Raw genomic sequence first — 16,136 nt, 5'->3', positions numbered from 1 at the left:
CCAGGACATGAGTAACTCCGGGGCTCCTAATGCTTGGAGAAAGCTCGCCGATCCCATTCAGCACAGCAGACATAACGGAGGATTGGACTGGAGCCCAGCCCGCATGACAACGGAGCAGCTTTGGAAATGCTGAACAATTTCAGTGTGATATTTGCTCCTCAGAACGGCAGCTCCTTGCTTCAAACCGTCTCAAGCCAGTGGATAAAAGCCAAGATGTCACCTGGCTCAATGAAACTGCCATCGTTTCTCACCAGCGGGGTGATTTTCAGGCACACGAGGGCAAAAGGCAAGCCACGAGTCAGCAGCTGCCTGACACAGAGCTGAGAGAAGTCACCCTCCACCCAGAGGAGTGCAGCTGGCCTCGAGCAACCCTGCTCGTTCCCAGCTACTCTTTCATTTTCACTTGCAAGCCAGATGCCAGGCTCGCATGCCACAGAAAGGGAAAGGAAACAGAGGGCATTTTTCACCTGGGCTTCAGGGAGTGGCTGTCAGAGGATTCACCTAAAACCCTTCAGCAGCATGTTGGGAAGGGAAAAGCACACCCAAAGTGGCTGTGAGCGTGTCCTTGCTGAGATATGGGAGATGATTTAATCCAGATTGACAAGGAAGCTTTAGGGAAACACTGCTCCTGCTGCTTTCAGCACCAAGCTCCTCACGGCTGCATCTCAACCACCTCATCCTCCCCAGCTCCTCCAGAGTCCAGCTCTGCGAGGCTTGGCAGAAATGAGGAGAAAAGGAGCACGGACCAGCTTACGACCCTGCAGATGCTGGGAACCCCGAGCAGTGCAGCATCAGGTGAACTTCAGCGTGGATGCCACAACCAGGTGCCACCAGCATGAGAAGGGACATTTACCTCATCTATGCTATCTCCTTCTTCATTTCTCCTGTTGGCACCGATAAAAGGCAGTCTCATCAAGGATTTATGGAGGCTGAGAGCCTTTCCTGCAAACACTTGCTCTGGTATGGCAGAAGCACGTTGGTGGGCAGCTCTTCAGCAGTGCCTCACAGCACCAGCCCTTCCAGGCAGGTCGTGGAGTGCTGCCAGCTAACGCTGAGGGGAGGATGTGCCCAGCCAGTTGTGTGTTTTCAGCTGGGAATTTACAACCCTGAACCTACAGGCAGGGTCAGATGGGACAGCGCAACCAGCAGCAGCAAAGCCAAACCCCAAGCACGAATCCCAGCAGTGCTGAGCTCCTCGGGGGTGATGCTCAGCCCCGGGAGTCAAAAGGAGACATGAAAATTGCACTGGGAGCAGGAAAACCCCAGTGTGCTGGAATAACTCTTATCAGGTCTTATTGTGCAAGCAGCCTTTAGCAACAACAGATGGGAAATTCTCTGTTAAAGCAGAGATAAATCTCAATATCTTCAGAAGCCGCCGAGGCTTCAGCAGCGTAGCTGTGAGGAGCTGAGTGGTGACTATTTTTCAGGCAGGAAAAAAAAGGAAGAAAGGCAGGCACGTGGCAGCTTATGTCTTTTGCTTAGTAATTCTCATTCTAGCACTGAAAGCTCCCGCTTTCTTAATATCTAAGATCCCCTTGCAGTCTTTGTCCACTATGGAAATGCAAAGACAAGCCAATAAACCAGTCTCATCTGGCACAAAGACAGCCAAAGAGGTCTGCCTGCTACATTTCTGCTCACCCCAGAAATCAGGTCCCAGCTCATAGGGAGCAATCTTCAGGTAGCAGAAAGACTAAACTATGTTGGTGAATAACTAAGCATGAAAATAATACTTAAAGCAGAGAAATTCGTTCCATTTTGCATTATTTCAGAATCTTTGAATAATGCTACCAAAGATTCAGAAGATCATTTAAAAGAATATTTTCCTGCCAGAATGAAAACGTTTTAAAATACTTACCAAGTCCCTTTTCTTTAGATTTTCTAATAATTGATTCATTTTATGTTGATCCTTATTTGCTATTTCCACTTCATACAGACTGAAGTAAACGCCCTGGAAGCAGACTGCAGACAAAAGAGAGAGAACTTCATGTTGAAGTAACATCTCTTACATCAACTCCAAACAACCAAGCACTCCCCTACCAGGAAGGTGGGGGTGCAATTGATGGAAGCACTGGTTTTGTTTCGTATTTTTTAAAAAAGAAAAGCGAAAAACAAACCTGTTATCAAGATTTCCTAATTATAAAACATATGCATTGATATTATAGTGAGTTTCCTCTTCAACCCTTGTTTCATAGATGTTTCCTATCCTAGCTCTGCAGCTACAAAAAGCAATTTGAGTGATGCTGCAGGAGGTGCTGGGTCAGACCCCGAGAGGTGGAATGTCCCTCACCTCACTGGGAAATCACGTAAGAAATTCTGTTTTCCTGCAAATCCCAACTGCAAACGTCCCCTGCAAACGCTGGTGGGTTTTACACTCACCTTCATTCTCAATGTAATTTCTTTTCCCAAACGCAGCTTCTGGCAGCTTTTTCTTCAAGTCAGACAGCCCCATGACGTGGTTAATGTCCAGGTTGGGAGGCCTGTGGGGAGAAAGCAGCGGGGCTCACGTGCAGAAAAAGCTCTCAGGATTAAGCCCAGGTGTAGCCCTGTCACTGTGAACCACTCCAAACACTGATATTTGTGCCCTGCTACTGGCTGTTCCAAGTCGTTACCTGCTGGATGGCCCCTGACTAATGAAGATTTTAAATACCTCCCTTTTTTTGAATGCCACTTACCTCAATAATTTATTTGCCACCGTGCCAATCTGTAAACACAATTGGCTAACTTTATTTGCACTGTCAGGAAGCCCACTTCTCACAAGGAGAAATAATCCCCAGCAGGGGTAATTGTTTCAGAATAAACATGCCCGAACTGTTAACATAACAAAGTGGTGACAAAACGCAGCTGTTTCCAGCTGCTGTAAGAAGCCTGATCTCGTGTCCTCCTCCAGCTGCTACTGTGTGTGACACCACACTGCTGGCTGCCCCAAATCCCTTCCTGACCCTGATAATTCCCCCGACTGCGTGTAAGGTAATTTGGCACAGCTGCAAGAAGCTGTTGATCAACGAAAGGATGGGGCAACAGACACAAAATTGGCTTTTCTGGTCCATGGATACCCAGGTGCTGGAAGCCAACCTGCCTGCTAAGGACCCAAAGATAATCCCAAAAGGGTCGGTAAGAGTGGTTGCGATGCTGCACGCTCCAAATATTGCACAGAAAGAAGAGGAAAGAGCAACTTACAGCTGTGCTGGGATCGTGGAGCTGTACGGGGTCCTCAGGGCAATGTTGCACAAGAGCTGGCCCCGGATGGAGAGCTGCCCCCTCCACGGGCAGTAAAATGCTACTGGCAAAAGAGAGAACGGCTCAGAAAAAGCAGGAAAAAAGAGGAGGGCGAACAGATAAAGGTACATTTATCAAACAAAGCCACCTGCCAGATGTCCTTACCTTTGTGGTTAGGCTCAGGTCTAGAGAAAAGGGAGAAAAAGAAGAATATTTAGCAATGGGAAGGGGAAAAACAGCTCACACAAATAGTGTTTTGGAAGGACAGCAAGCTGCTTACAGGCTCTCTCTAGCTAAGACGGGCATCTCCTTCGGCTCTCTGTACTGGCAGGTGATGACTATGTAGGGGCAGATCTGCCTGGGGCGCTCCGCGGCGCTGCCGTCGGACACTTCATATACGTAATACTAGGGGGAGAAGGGAAACAGATGAAAATACGTGGTGGAGAAGGAGCAAAGGCAGCTCAGCCAACGCTGTGCTCCCCTGCTGCCTGCAAGCGAGCTGTCTGCACAGTCCTTCTGCTCCAAACCCCATACCTGGCTCTGCTCGAAGGCCTGGCAGGGGCTGGCCTTTGACGGGACGATGTTCTTGCTCACAGCGACGTGGCAGTCATAGCCGGGAGAGGGGCAGGTGTAGCTGGTTGTGTAATTCTCAGACACCACCTTCACCTTCCCCTGGGTAAGCAAATGGAATAGTAATTTAAAAAAAGAATACACAAAAGCGTTGGCAGAGACGTATTTTGAAGGACCCCCGAATCATCCTCTTCCCTAAAGAGCAGTGTTCTCGTCTTGAGGGGGCTGTGGGTGTTTGAATCCTTCCAAACAGGAGGGGATGACTTGTCTGAGCTTGGTTTGGCACACAAACCAGCTCTAATGAGAGCCAAGAGGAGCAAGGTGCTTTCACAGCCTGCTACGGAGAGCAGGAGCCAGTGGGGAAGTGAGAAAGGGGCCCTGCGCCAGCCCCATGGAGGAAGGGAGTCCCTCCTTAAGGAGGAACTGGAGCTTCAAACTGTCTCAAACTGTAAAAATGCATGAAAGTTTTGGGGAAAAAGTGACCCTACTGGAAATTTCTGATCACAGGGGTGGCATTTGGAAGGTTTTCTGCATCCCTGAGCCACCAGGCAAGCCCAGCCTGATGTCTTGCTTTCTAGTCTGGCGCATCCCATAGTCAAAAATCCCAAAGAGCTCTCGAGAAAGCTGACTTTACACCCTACCCCACCACACTGCTGGCACCAATGTGTCCTTAAAAACCACCTGCATTGTACACTGATTTAGGAAAACCACTCCACAAAAAAAAGTTGTGTTTTACCTTAATTAGCTTGCAGATGACAATATAGCCTGATTTCCCATGGTACCAGGGTCTCGGAAGAAGACAGTCGGCGTACTTGGATATATAAACCCCTGTGAAACCAAAGCAATGCAAGATAGCATGAACGGTCTGTCGAGAAATGCTGAGTGCTGAAAAACCTGTCAAGAGGAAGCTCCTGTGAAAGGGATTCTCTGAAGAGCCAGAGCTGCAAACCTCATTGGAATCTGCTGCCATAAAAAGGGTGAAACTCTTTCTGACTCTCTTCCTATTTTGCCTGCTGGTGTGGAACAGCATTTTATGTTTCAGGGTCAGCTCTGGGAAAGGAGTGAGCAGTTCACTCGGGTTTCTTTTGGGACAAGAGCCCGGTTAGTTTCAGTTTTGTCTGCAACACGTGAGAGTGCATGAAAACGTATCAAGCAAGGGCTTGTGTCTCCTAGGAAGATGTGACAAAGGGCTTCTATATTTGCAGACAAGATGGGTGCTGAAGTACTTTGGGGGAATATGGGGACAAGCCAGGGCTGCGAAGGGCTTTGGCACATCCTGATCTGCTCTGGTTATTAACAGGACTGCTGGCAAAAGCTCAGCACGGCGGTTCTGAAGAGCAAACCGGTGTGCAGAGCTGCCAAAAAGTCACTTTGGTGACACAAAGGTGGTTATTAACACAGGAAAAAAAGCCTGAAATGGAGAGCAGAAGAGACAGTACACTTGCTGGGGAAGATCCTCATCTGGTTGAGGGGACAGAAGGAAAACACTGCTCCTTCCTTGATCCAAACAAATGCAATTTCTCTGGAAAGAAACACGTGTGGCTCTGTGGGTGTTTGCAGCAAATAGCCAGGCAGTACCAGGAGTTTTATCTGGGCTTTTGGTTCTGTTTTTAAAGGAGTTTATGTCTCCAGAAGAGTGACTGAATGGAAAATCTTACCTTTTGCTGGATCACCAAGCATGGAAATAGAGCTGCTGTTAACTCGGAGGCCTGTCTGACACACTTCTTTGGCCTTCAAAAGAAGAAACAGCCTCTTTTACTGCCTGTTTGCAAAGGTAAGGGGCACAGCTACCTAAATCTGCAGTACAACAGTCAGCAGAATACTTGCAGCGGGCAAGTCAACTACAAATCACTGCAGAGCCAAAACACATGCAGCAAAAACACTCCTAAACGCAACAGCCACCGAAACCAACAGGAAGAAAATGTGTCATTTTGGGTGTGAAATGCTGAGTGTGCTGCTAAAGGACTGCTCCAACAACCTCCGTGGAAACAGAAGCGTTTTCTGCATCCGTGGGGCGAGGGAAAAGCTTCAGAAAACCTGGAGAAAATCCAGCATCTCCAGAAAAGGGTGCAAGCATACGGCTGGACTTTGCACTTTCTTTATGTGCACAGGAAATTTGTTGAAAGATAACCACAACAGGGTTGGCATGAACGGCAAGGACACTTTCTGCTCCGTGCTTACACCCGCATGGGGCACAATTGCTGCCTTGGGAGTGCCTCACCCACTGTGGTTTAATCCAAACGGATTCCTTAAAGCACGCAAAGACCAAATTTACATTGACCAAAGAGTGACAACAGGAGCAGCCAGTTTGAACTCATGGTGGGTGAGAAATTAAGGCAAATTGGTCAAACTGTTCTCGGCCTCTTTATAAGCAACACGGAGAACTTATCTCATCTAATATCTGCCTCCTAAAAGCCAAGTGTTTGGTCTAGATTATCAAGCTAGACTCCTTCTCCGAACAACAGAGGGAGGAACCTCCAGGCAGCAAATTAGCTCAGGGATTTTAGGTGCCTATAACAGACGAGGTCTCGAGCTCCCTCTTTCCTGTACGAAGGGCCCAGTCACTTGGCACAGTCAGGGCTGAATTTCAAACAGCTAAACCAATGCTGGCCAGTTCCTGCTCCCCGGTTTTGACTGAATGTTGTTTGTTTTGATGCATCTTAATCCAAACTGGACAGAATTAAACTGCATTCAGGCCAATCTCACCCTGAACAAAACCATCCCTGCAGGGATTTACCGTGGCATCACTAAAGAATGTTAAAAGTGAATACCCACTAGACTCCCTGAGCATCCTTGTGCAGGCAAACTCTTCACACAAAATCAAAAGCATCCTCGTAAAAAATGGGCAAGAAAACTTTCTAACATAAGACTCTCTTCCCACGTAGATAGGGAAACCAAGGGAACTTGTCCAAAACCATCTGATAAACTCCTGCCTTCTGTCACAGAAATGTTTTTCTCTTCTAATTGTGTGTGGAAGGTTTTCACCTGCCCGTACTTGATCGTAAACTCACTGGAACAAAGGAAGACTTCTTATAGCTCCCTGCAGAGGGCAAAGGAGACCTCAAACCGTGATCAACTGGAGAGTCTGAAAACAGGATCCATCACTAAACCTCCTGGGTGCTGCTTTCAGAACCTGCTTTGGAATATTTATGCAGCAGTAACTGTGCAGGTAACCAGGGTGTTAAAAAACCAGGACACTCTGTGGACAGAACTGCCGGGCTTTTGTGGGAAGGAGCCCATGTGCAGGCACTTGGCATCGACTTTCTGAGCTGAGTAAACATTTTAGGTTACCTCTTCTTCATTGTCAAACAGGAGAAATGCAAAGGTCTCCTCCAGCTCCTCCTGGCTGTAGCCGGCGGCTTCCTTTGCTTGGACAAAAGCTTTGAGCTGCAGAAAACACAACAACAACATCTGGTTCTAGTCCATTCGTGCCAGAGCCAAGTGACCGAGCAGTAAGAGAAGGTGTGCTGCCCACAGACCTCCAGCTGCACGGGCATCTCCTTCCCCAGGCACACGCACACCAAATATCCCACAAGAACCCCAATCTGTACAGCTCTCTGACTCTATTTTGTCCCCAGAACAACATTTAATATCCTCCAAGAGATAGCAGGTACATCCAGCCTCACAGCATCCTGCTGTGGCACAAAGGTGGCCGTGGCTGTGTGCATCCCAAGAAAATCCATCTTTATTCCTCCTTGCCCCTCTCACCAGGCTGCTGGGGAGCTTTTCAAGCATCACATTTAGTGGCCAGCTGCAGCCATCAGTGGACAAATCAACCATGGATACCTACACGAGGGGGGATGCTTGGAGATGTTTCTCTAGCCTGGGAAGCCTGAATTATTTGATCAGAGAGCAGATGCTGTCGTGCAGCTACAGCTCAGAGGGTTTGGCTCCAGCCAGATCACAAATTACTCTGGTTTCTTTTGTCTGATGATTAAAGCAGCACACGTTCCCAGTGCTGGCAACAAATAGAGAGCTGCGTCCGTGATGTTTTTGGGCTTTGCTAAAAGAAGTTGTGGAAGGATGTTAGTTTTTTTTTTTTTAATGGGATTATAAGATAAGAAAACAATAGTCTTATCACTGCTTTTGCTTATTTTGACTTCAGAACTCAAAACAACTGACTTGCTTCCTGATTCCCCAGCTTTTCAGCCAGTGAATTCCCTGGATCTAAGCTGCCAAGATCTCTAAGCTCTATTTAATTCATGACAAGAAGCAGACGGGTCAGCTCCTGCCCTCAGAGGAGACAGCTCATCTTCCACGCCAATGGCAACGAGACTGAATGCATTGGATGAAGGCATTTAAAAGTGGTTCCACAAATGACCCCAGACAGCTGGAAGAGGGATATTTGGGGTTAAACCTGGTGCCTGCAGAGGTACGAGGGCAGAAATACCATGTGGACATCTGCCTTGCTGTGAAATCAGAGCTATACGTGACGTGCAGTGCCGTTAAAGCCCCGCTACCAGGCATCACAGCTGCATTTCAACCAGCTCCACGAGCGCCTGAAGTTGGCTGAATCGACCTCTGTTCCTGATCAGACTGGGAAGGAAGGAGGAGAAGAAAGCAAAGCAAAGGCTCTCCCCAGCCAGGAACTACAAACGGGGCTCTGCAAGGCAGGCAGGTGAGCCACACGCTACAGAGGGAAGACAGATGTGCCAATAAACCAAAATTTACAGCCCTACAGCCCCCCAGTTGGGGCCCCAAAGAAACGCCACCGTTTCCTGAGCTTCCAGCTCTCCCAGGGGTCTCACCTCGTTCAGAAAAACTGCGTTTTCCACCAGAATTGCTTGGCTGTACTGAAACCCATCCTGAGACGTTGAATCCAAGTAGCAGCTTTGCAGCACTGAAACCGCTGTCTGCAGCAGGGAGCTCGACTCTTGTGACTCCGGATGAAAACCTTGGGGAAGGAAAAGCCAAATTTTAATCCTGGCCGTTCCCAGATGGGTGCAGGGCCACAGCAGAGCCGGGTGGCAGCTGGCTGTGACTCCCAGCACGTTGATTTAACAAGCCCAGATCTCCACGGAGCTGATCTATCAGCTCTGAGCCTCCCACTGGGACGTCTCCAGCAGCTCCCCTCCAACCACGCAGCCCCCAGGTCTTGCTCTGAAAGCAAAATTTGCCCTCAGCCAGGAGGAAAAGGGGCTGCCTGTTGGCTCACGAGCTCTTAAACGTTCTTTCTTTGCAACAGAAAAAAAAAGGGAAATTGTTAACAACTGCCAAAGAAGCAAAACCTGCTGGCAAATTAACTTTACGACCTCTGAGCAAGGTCAGGGTTTTTTTTTCTTGTGTTAAAAACTTGCTTAGATTTGTGGCGAGCTCCTGCAGGCTGCGAGAGCTGACGTCTGCACACAGCTGCTCCGTGGCCAGGTTGGTTTCTTGGGGTTATGGGTTTTGTTCTAAAGGTCTTCATGAACGTGGTTTGCAGTGCCACGAGGGCAAAACCTCCTGCACAGCCCCATCACGCAGCGCTTTCCCAAAGCCCAAACCCCTCGCCAGGTATCTCCTAAGGAAAACATCCCAATAAAACACCTCCCAGCAGCAGCCCACCAAGAAGAGATCCCAAAGCAGCCACCAAATGAAACACGTATGCAGAGACAAAGGAAAGCCCTGCAATATTTACGCTCCTGCTGCTGCTAACATCCAAATATCAATTAGAGCAGCCGTGGAGAAACACAGGAAATCCTGGGCTCGGTCCCTGTTGCAGATTTACAAAGCTTTACTGCTGGTGATGATTCACGACCTACGGGATTTGAAATCTCGAGCCGAGCTTGCAACACAGACACGCTGGAAAAGCTGATTGCTTACGACCCCGGGAACTTAAAAAAATATATATAAAAGCAATCGTTTGTGAGAAGCGTGGAACCTCCAGACCTCGAGCCAAGGTTTTTCATGCTGGCTGCTCTTTAAGAAAAACCTCCCAGCATTTTTTGAAGACAAACAGGTAAGGTCCCACTTCAACCTCCAGAGCAGAAAGGCCCACGAGGAGGATAGCATCAGGTGCTGCCTTGCGGCCTCTTCGGGGTTTTAATCCTATATTTAAAGGGTTGGTTTTCATCTTTCCCTCCCCTCAACTTAAATAAATAAATACAAGAGAAGTGTTTAGAGAAACAACAAGATTTGTGACACAGGCGAACTACTCAGGGCCAATAAAGGATTTTTTTAAAAGGGGCAGAGGAAAATATCAGCTAGAACTGTGTGCATCCAGATAGAGACAGCGTCTGCCCCATGCCAAGCAAACTAAAAATGTGGACATGGCAAAAGGTGGGGGGAAACGCTATAAAAACGTGTCCAGAAATACAACACAACTGGGCTCTCAGGGCAGAAAAATAAAAGATGAAGAGGTCTTGCAGACCTCTGCCTGTATTATTTTCTCTCTTTGAGCCTAATGAGGATGGGAAGGGATAAGTTTGCTCATCTTTCTCCTTGCTTGCCTCTTGTTTCGCTTTGTCTCTGACTCCCTCGTGCATCCCCTCAATCTCAAGGCAGCAATCAGCGAATTCAGCCTCCCCCAGGTAAATCAGAGCGGGGAATTGTGTCCCAGCTCTGCACAAACACAAAACCCCTTTCTGCCTCTGCCCCCAAGAAATATTTGTGTCCAGAGCCACATCCCGAGCTGCGGAGGGGCGACCGACCTGTCCTCAGCATCTTCTCCAGCCTAACCAAGCCCGGCTCCCTCGACTGCTCCTCTTGGCCCCAAAACACCAGGTTGCAACCGGTGCCATTTAATCCCGTGGCTCCTGCTCTGAGCACCTCGCTCCTCGGGCCGCGCTGCTCCGCTCCTCCCGCTGACAGCGCCGGGCAACACCGCGTCCTCGGCAGCTCTGGGGAAAGACTGAGATGGGAAGAGGATGAGAAAAGTGGTGGCTGAACCCCGCTGTGAGTTTCCATACAGAGACACCGAGCTGACCAGGCAGCTCCCGGGGTTAAAAACCCCTTCAGGAGTGGAGCATCGAGGGTTCGTGGTGCTAAATCAGCAAAAGCATCGGGTATTCTCGCGGGGGTGAAAGCGAAAGGATTTCTAAAAAGCCTGAGAAGCTCTGGGAAATGCAACATCAGCAGCAGTTTCGAAGGTTGTAAGTCAAACATTTGCTCCTCCTGTTCCCTAAGAGTTCGAGTTCGGCTGCAGCGTCGAACTGAAAGTCCAGGAATCACCCCCCAAAAAAAAAGTTGCTGCAGAAATAACATAAATAAACGAGATGAAACAATCACAGAGCATGGCACTGAGTCCAGCACCTCGCTCTTGACCCCCACCTTCCCTTTCAGACTCAAGAAGCTCCTTCAGATCTGTTCCCACCCCAAAAAAGACTCTTTTTGCCCCCCAGGAAAGCCCTAAAAAACCCTGACACGGCCAGGCTGAGTGCACGGCACTGAGTGGGTGAAAATGAAAGTGCCTGAAGGAGAAGCAAAAGTGAAAGCGGCCGCCTTCCCTCCCAGCAGCTTGCACGTGCCACCACCCGGCATGCTCCGGGGGCCGGGGACGGCACAGACACGTGGGGAAACGGATGGATGGAGAAACCCAGCACGGCCAGGTCCTGCTGAACCCACGGTGGGTGTTATCCGGGGCCTGAAATCCTCAGGAAGGGCTTCGCAGCCTGTCCTGGTGGTCAGGATCTCTTCCTTCTTCATTTCCCGTCCTGTTTTTGCTGCTCCCGCTCCGGAGCCGCTGGATTTTACTTTCTCATCACCCCCAGCACGCGGTAATTAATTACCACAGCGATTACACGAACTGTCTCTTTCCATCCAGCCTCATAAAATACCTGCCCGAGCAGCTCTTTACCTGCAAACTCCTTTCAGCGACAGCCTGCACAGCCCAACATTTATAATGAACCTTGCTTCGTTAGTGCCGAAGATGCTCGACTCAGCGCAAGGCCAAAATTGGGCCAAATTACACCAGAATTGGTGTATTTGCAAACCAATCACCCGAGGCAGACCCCAGAGGCCTGTTTGAGAGGCTTATTTGAGCCTCTCGGGGTTTTCTTGCATTTGAATGCGGGTTCTGCAAAACCTTCCAGCCTCAAAATATGCCAGCCAAGCGCCTCGTTCCTGCTCCTCCGGCCGTTATCGGCCACTTTTCCAGCTTTACTGCTTCCCAGAACCTTTTTCTTTTGCTTTCTTGCCTTTTTCCTTCCCATTCTTTCCACCATGGGATGCAGGCAACTCTTCTAACCTCGTATTTTTAAGGATTTTACTGAGCAGAGCTGGCTGAGCCTGCCTCCTGGGAACGGAGGGGCTCCAGTAACCAGCTGCCCTTTCTGAAGATCTCACCACAGACGGGTTAAAAAATCCCATCAGATCTGGGGGAGAAAAAAATAATCTATGAAATACTGATTCCAGCTCTTCCTCGGGAAGTCCCCAAGGCACAAACCTTTGGCAGGGAGCATGAGTGCTCAAAAGGAGTGCTGGATGGCCGTCTCCTTGATATGTTTTTCCTAAATTCATGGCTCCTGGAGTCAAGGCATTGGCTAAGACAGATGCAGGGGCTCAGAAATATCCCAGAGAATCAGCACGAGGTTTTACCTCCGGCACGTAAATCCCAAATCCCTGTAAGACAATCCCAAAGCACCTCCCTGCAGCGGACGTCTCCTCGTACTCTCACAAAAGGAGCCACAAGAGTTCAAGAGCCTCGTAACTGTGACATTTTCCCCCAGAAACGCTGGCTTTGAGCGTTCAAATTGCTGCGGCAAGGGGATGTTTTTGGGTGGCACGGCTCTCTGGGTATTTAAAAGCACCTCTAGGATCAGGTAATGCAGACACCTAGGCTGCAAGAGCATTTAAAGGCTTTTCATCTCAGTTCCAGTGAGTGCCAATATTTATTTAGGTCACCTTTTAGGACCAGGGCTATGCAGGGTGCTGAGGCAGCCCCTCAGCAGAGACACCTCTCTGCCCAGAGGATCAGCAGCCAGAGTCCTGCTCCAGAGAAACCTTTCTTTCATTTTAACATTTCTTTGATATTATAACCTCCCTCCCGGTACCTTCAGCTGCTCGTGTAATTGAGGATGTGGTTATTACGTTTTTTTCTCTCGTTAATACACCATGCAGGCAGTTGATGCTGCCTTTCATCTCAGCAGATGCTCCTCCAAGGCCTCTCCTGCTGCAGCTCCCCTCTTCTGTCACCTTCTGATGCGTTGCCAACCGTCGTGCATCCATCCAGCTGCAGGTGTCCGCATCGCCTCTTCCCAAATCTCGCGCTGTGACGGGTATTTTAGCGCTTGGACAGCTAAAAACACCCCTTTAAAAACCAGCCAGCCCAACAGCTCTCCATGCTAGCACACTCTGGCCTAAAACAGTCAGTCTTGATGCCGTGGGAGAGCTGGAGACGCGTGCACAGCAAGCCCCAAACCCACTGCTGACAGGTTCACCTTTGCTCTGTGATATTTCACGGGTCCCTCGCTTGCAGCCCGCAGGCTCTACGTTGAAACCCACGCGTTGAAACCCAGGCAACCACAGCGTACCCGCAGAGCAAATGCAGCCCTCCCGAGAAACGTCGCCCCGTGAGCTGGAGTTCCTCCGCTGCGCTGCTCAGGACATCCCAAAAAATCGATGCCAGTGATGTCCTGGACCCAAGGTTCAAGCTCTGCAGCGATGCCTAGGGTTTCCCAACACACAGGAGGCTTTGTGAGAGCAACGCTTCAGGCGTTAAAAACAACCTTCTCCATAAACAGCTCCTTCATGGGCTTTCCATTTGAGGAAAGAATAAAAAAAAAAAGTGTTTGTGCCTGGAAAAGTGGGCTTATAGTTACCCTACCTGAAAAAAATGCAGCTACGCCCCTCCAAACTGCCAGTCACTTACTTATTTTTGCCTTTGAGCAAGCTTGAGAACCTCCAAAACAGGGCCAGAGCCTTCCTTTGGCTGGCTTCTTCTGCTCTCACTGTGGATGCTCTTCTTCTAGAGTTGACTTTCTTTCTTGTTTTGCTTGATTTGGCAACAAACCTCTACCCACACGTTCTCTACGGACCCTTTGGTTACGGAAATTACCACGACACACTTCCAGTTTCAAGCACAAAATAGAACTGAAGCCAAAGGCTAAAGAAAATCTACCCCATGTGCATGCCAGCTTCAGCCATCTACCAGAACTTTCAGGTAGTAATTCCACCACCAGGAAGAACAAAAAGCCAAAGAGTGCCCAAACTGCCCTTACCCAAAAGGACAAGCATTTCACTTTCTCGGCTCAAAGTGATTTTAACCAGTAAATATCCATGCGTTAGCCGATGCCAAAGTGACCAACATGCTTATTTCGTGTATATAAAACTGGCCCAATTCCACCAAAACTGTAATTTCACGTGCAATTTTCTTGCTGGCTACACTGATCTTCACAAGCGCTTGCCCCTGCGCTCCTCCTCTTCCCCTGCTGAGTAATCAAGGCTGAGTAATGAAGAAAATCATCAAACTGCAGTAGAAAATTAAGTCAAAGAGGCCACTTTTAATCCAGAGGGGTTCAGCATCTGGATTGCCAATGCAGCTCAGAGTCTGGCAGGACACAGACAGGGAGTGTCAGGGGGTCAGCATTTGGGACCAGGGAACGCTGAAGCAAACCCTGCTGCTGCAGAAAACACCAGGTTTAACAGGAACACTAAAAATAGCCCAAACTAGTATGTAAAACCAGTTTCAGTGCCACGTAATGCGATCTCTAGTCCTGGGCAAGCACGTAACTGTTCTTCTTATCAGAGAAGATAGGGAATTCTCTGACGAAACGCTGTTTTACATTGGAAACGAGCAGTTTCTGTGAAACCAGTCATTTTCTTGACAACATGCTGTATCTAACCCATTCGGGTGCAATCTCCAGGCACAGCCATAGGATGGTTTGCACAGCAGAAGACTCATCTCCCCCTTCGTTAATGCACACACCGTAACGAGATCCTCCGAGCAACGCTGAGAAATGTCCACTCTGCAACAAGCAGCGACTGAATGCTTGGGGTAAAACCACTGGGTTAATGTCTGACCTGAGTCCTGCAGAGCTGAGCTTTACCCACCACCTCCTGCATCCACCACGAGTGCCAAGCCCCTGGGCTGCTGACTATTCTGCACCACGCAGGCTTTCTTGCATTTAAAAAAAAAATGTTGTTTCCATGCAGAAAATAACATGTTTTATAACTATTTTGGTGTCATTCACGCTCCTGCCTGATCCATCTACCCAGATTAACCCCAGTTAAGGAGTGCACACATGGGACAACTCGCAGGGGGATGGTCTGGAGGCAGAAACCAATGTGGAAACACCATTTCCACCCCAAAAAGGCTGCTTCACAGCCCGGCAGGGCAGCACGGCCACTCCGAAGGGGAAACAAAGAGGCCTGCCAGCCTTCTGTACGTTTTATGTCGCAGGGAAGGGGCCGTATGCCACGACCCCGTTTGCGTTTCCACCTCCTGCTCCTGAAGGGCACCTGCGGGGACAAAACCCAGCTCCCAAGGACGGCCCCGGGGGCCGCAGCTTTTCCCAACCATTTCCACCACCCAGCTGCAAGCGGGAGGCAGGACAGCCCCTCGCTTCCCCGAGAAGCCAAGGTGACATTAAAAAATGAAAAAAAAAAAGGCTTTTTTTTAATGGGTTTTAAGGCCTGCTGGAGGCTTGGAGCTGGCGTCCTTAGGGGCCGAGCAGGTGCCTCCCCCAGGGGCTGCTGCGGAGGGATGGGGGGACCCCAAGAAAGTCCCTGGAGGGGGGTGTTAAGGGGTCGCAGTCCCTGGAAAGGGGGTTTTAGGGGGGATAAGGGGGTAAACACGGATGGGTTTACCCGTCCCGGTGGAAAGGCTGGGGGCCGGTGGAAGGGATGGGGCCGGTCCCCGCTCACCCGTAGCCGGCCCTCCGGCCGCCTCCTGCCGCCTGTCGCCCATAGCAGCCGGGGCTCGCCCCTCTCCTCGCCGCTCTGCTCCGGCCCTGGCTTCTCCGTTCCTCGCCACCATGGCCACCAACACCACAACCACCGCCACCACCGCCACCGCCGCCCGCCCGGCCCGAGGACGGGCTCAAGCGGTGCGGGGCGGGCGGGCAGCGGGCAGCCGCCATCCGCCGGCCCCAGGAAGGGAAGGGGAAGGGGAGGAAAAAAGCCGGCCGAGGGCGGGCCGAGGGCGGGCGAGCGGAGAAGTTTGGTGGCGGTGGGAGGGTAGGGAAAGAAAAAAAAAAAAAAAAAAAAAAAAAAAAAACAGAAAGTGAAAATTGAACCGGAAAGACAGCGCGGCCGCACCCGCCGCTTTCCTCTTCCTCGCAGGTCACCCAGCCGGGCATGGGCATGGCTCGGCTGAGGGGATGCGGGTGCTGAGAGGGGTTTGGCTCAGCCATCCGTCAGTCCCTGCCCTGAGCCACTTGGTGGTTTCACTCAGTGCCTTCCCTCAGCCCCCCGCAGCTTTCTTTCAGCCCCTT

The 16,136-nt window shown here is 50.0% G+C and overlaps 1 protein-coding gene across 5 annotated transcripts in view; it reads right to left on the bottom strand.

Annotated features, from left to right (window-relative positions):
• The window catches only part of TASOR2 (transcription activation suppressor family member 2), a 35,487-nt gene extending 19,643 nt beyond the window's left edge, over nucleotides 1-15,844 (bottom strand). The window contains exons 1-12 of one of the 5 annotated variants that reach the window (XM_084504289.1): nucleotides 15,568-15,844; nucleotides 10,416-10,615; nucleotides 8,535-8,680; nucleotides 7,078-7,173; nucleotides 5,445-5,517; nucleotides 4,523-4,614; nucleotides 3,751-3,888; nucleotides 3,497-3,621; nucleotides 3,382-3,401; nucleotides 3,178-3,280; nucleotides 2,377-2,477; nucleotides 1,856-1,959 (exon numbers count right to left, since the gene is read on the bottom strand). In XM_084504289.1, coding sequence (XP_084360415.1) covers nucleotides 1,856-1,959; nucleotides 2,377-2,477; nucleotides 3,178-3,280; nucleotides 3,382-3,401; nucleotides 3,497-3,621; nucleotides 3,751-3,888; nucleotides 4,523-4,614; nucleotides 5,445-5,517; nucleotides 7,078-7,173; nucleotides 8,535-8,680; nucleotides 10,416-10,615; nucleotides 15,568-15,782 — 1,413 coding nt within the window. In that variant the 5' untranslated portion in view covers nucleotides 15,783-15,844. Of the gene's footprint in view, nucleotides 1-1,855; nucleotides 1,960-2,376; nucleotides 2,478-3,177; nucleotides 3,281-3,381; nucleotides 3,402-3,496; nucleotides 3,622-3,750; nucleotides 3,889-4,522; nucleotides 4,615-5,444; nucleotides 5,518-7,077; nucleotides 7,174-8,534; nucleotides 8,681-10,415; nucleotides 10,616-10,690; nucleotides 12,139-13,573; nucleotides 13,709-15,510 lie in introns of those variants that run through there. The other 4 variants (XM_084504291.1, XM_084504292.1, XM_084504288.1 and 1 more) reach the window with 4 other exon arrangements.
• Nucleotides 15,845-16,136: the final 292 nt, after the last annotated feature.

The sequence above is a fragment of the Aythya ferina genome (genome assembly GCF_964211825.1).
Source record: "Aythya ferina genome assembly, chromosome: 1".
Classification (NCBI taxonomy): domain Eukaryota; kingdom Metazoa; phylum Chordata; class Aves; order Anseriformes; family Anatidae; genus Aythya; species Aythya ferina.
This window is presented reverse-complemented; position numbering and strand designations above follow the sequence as displayed.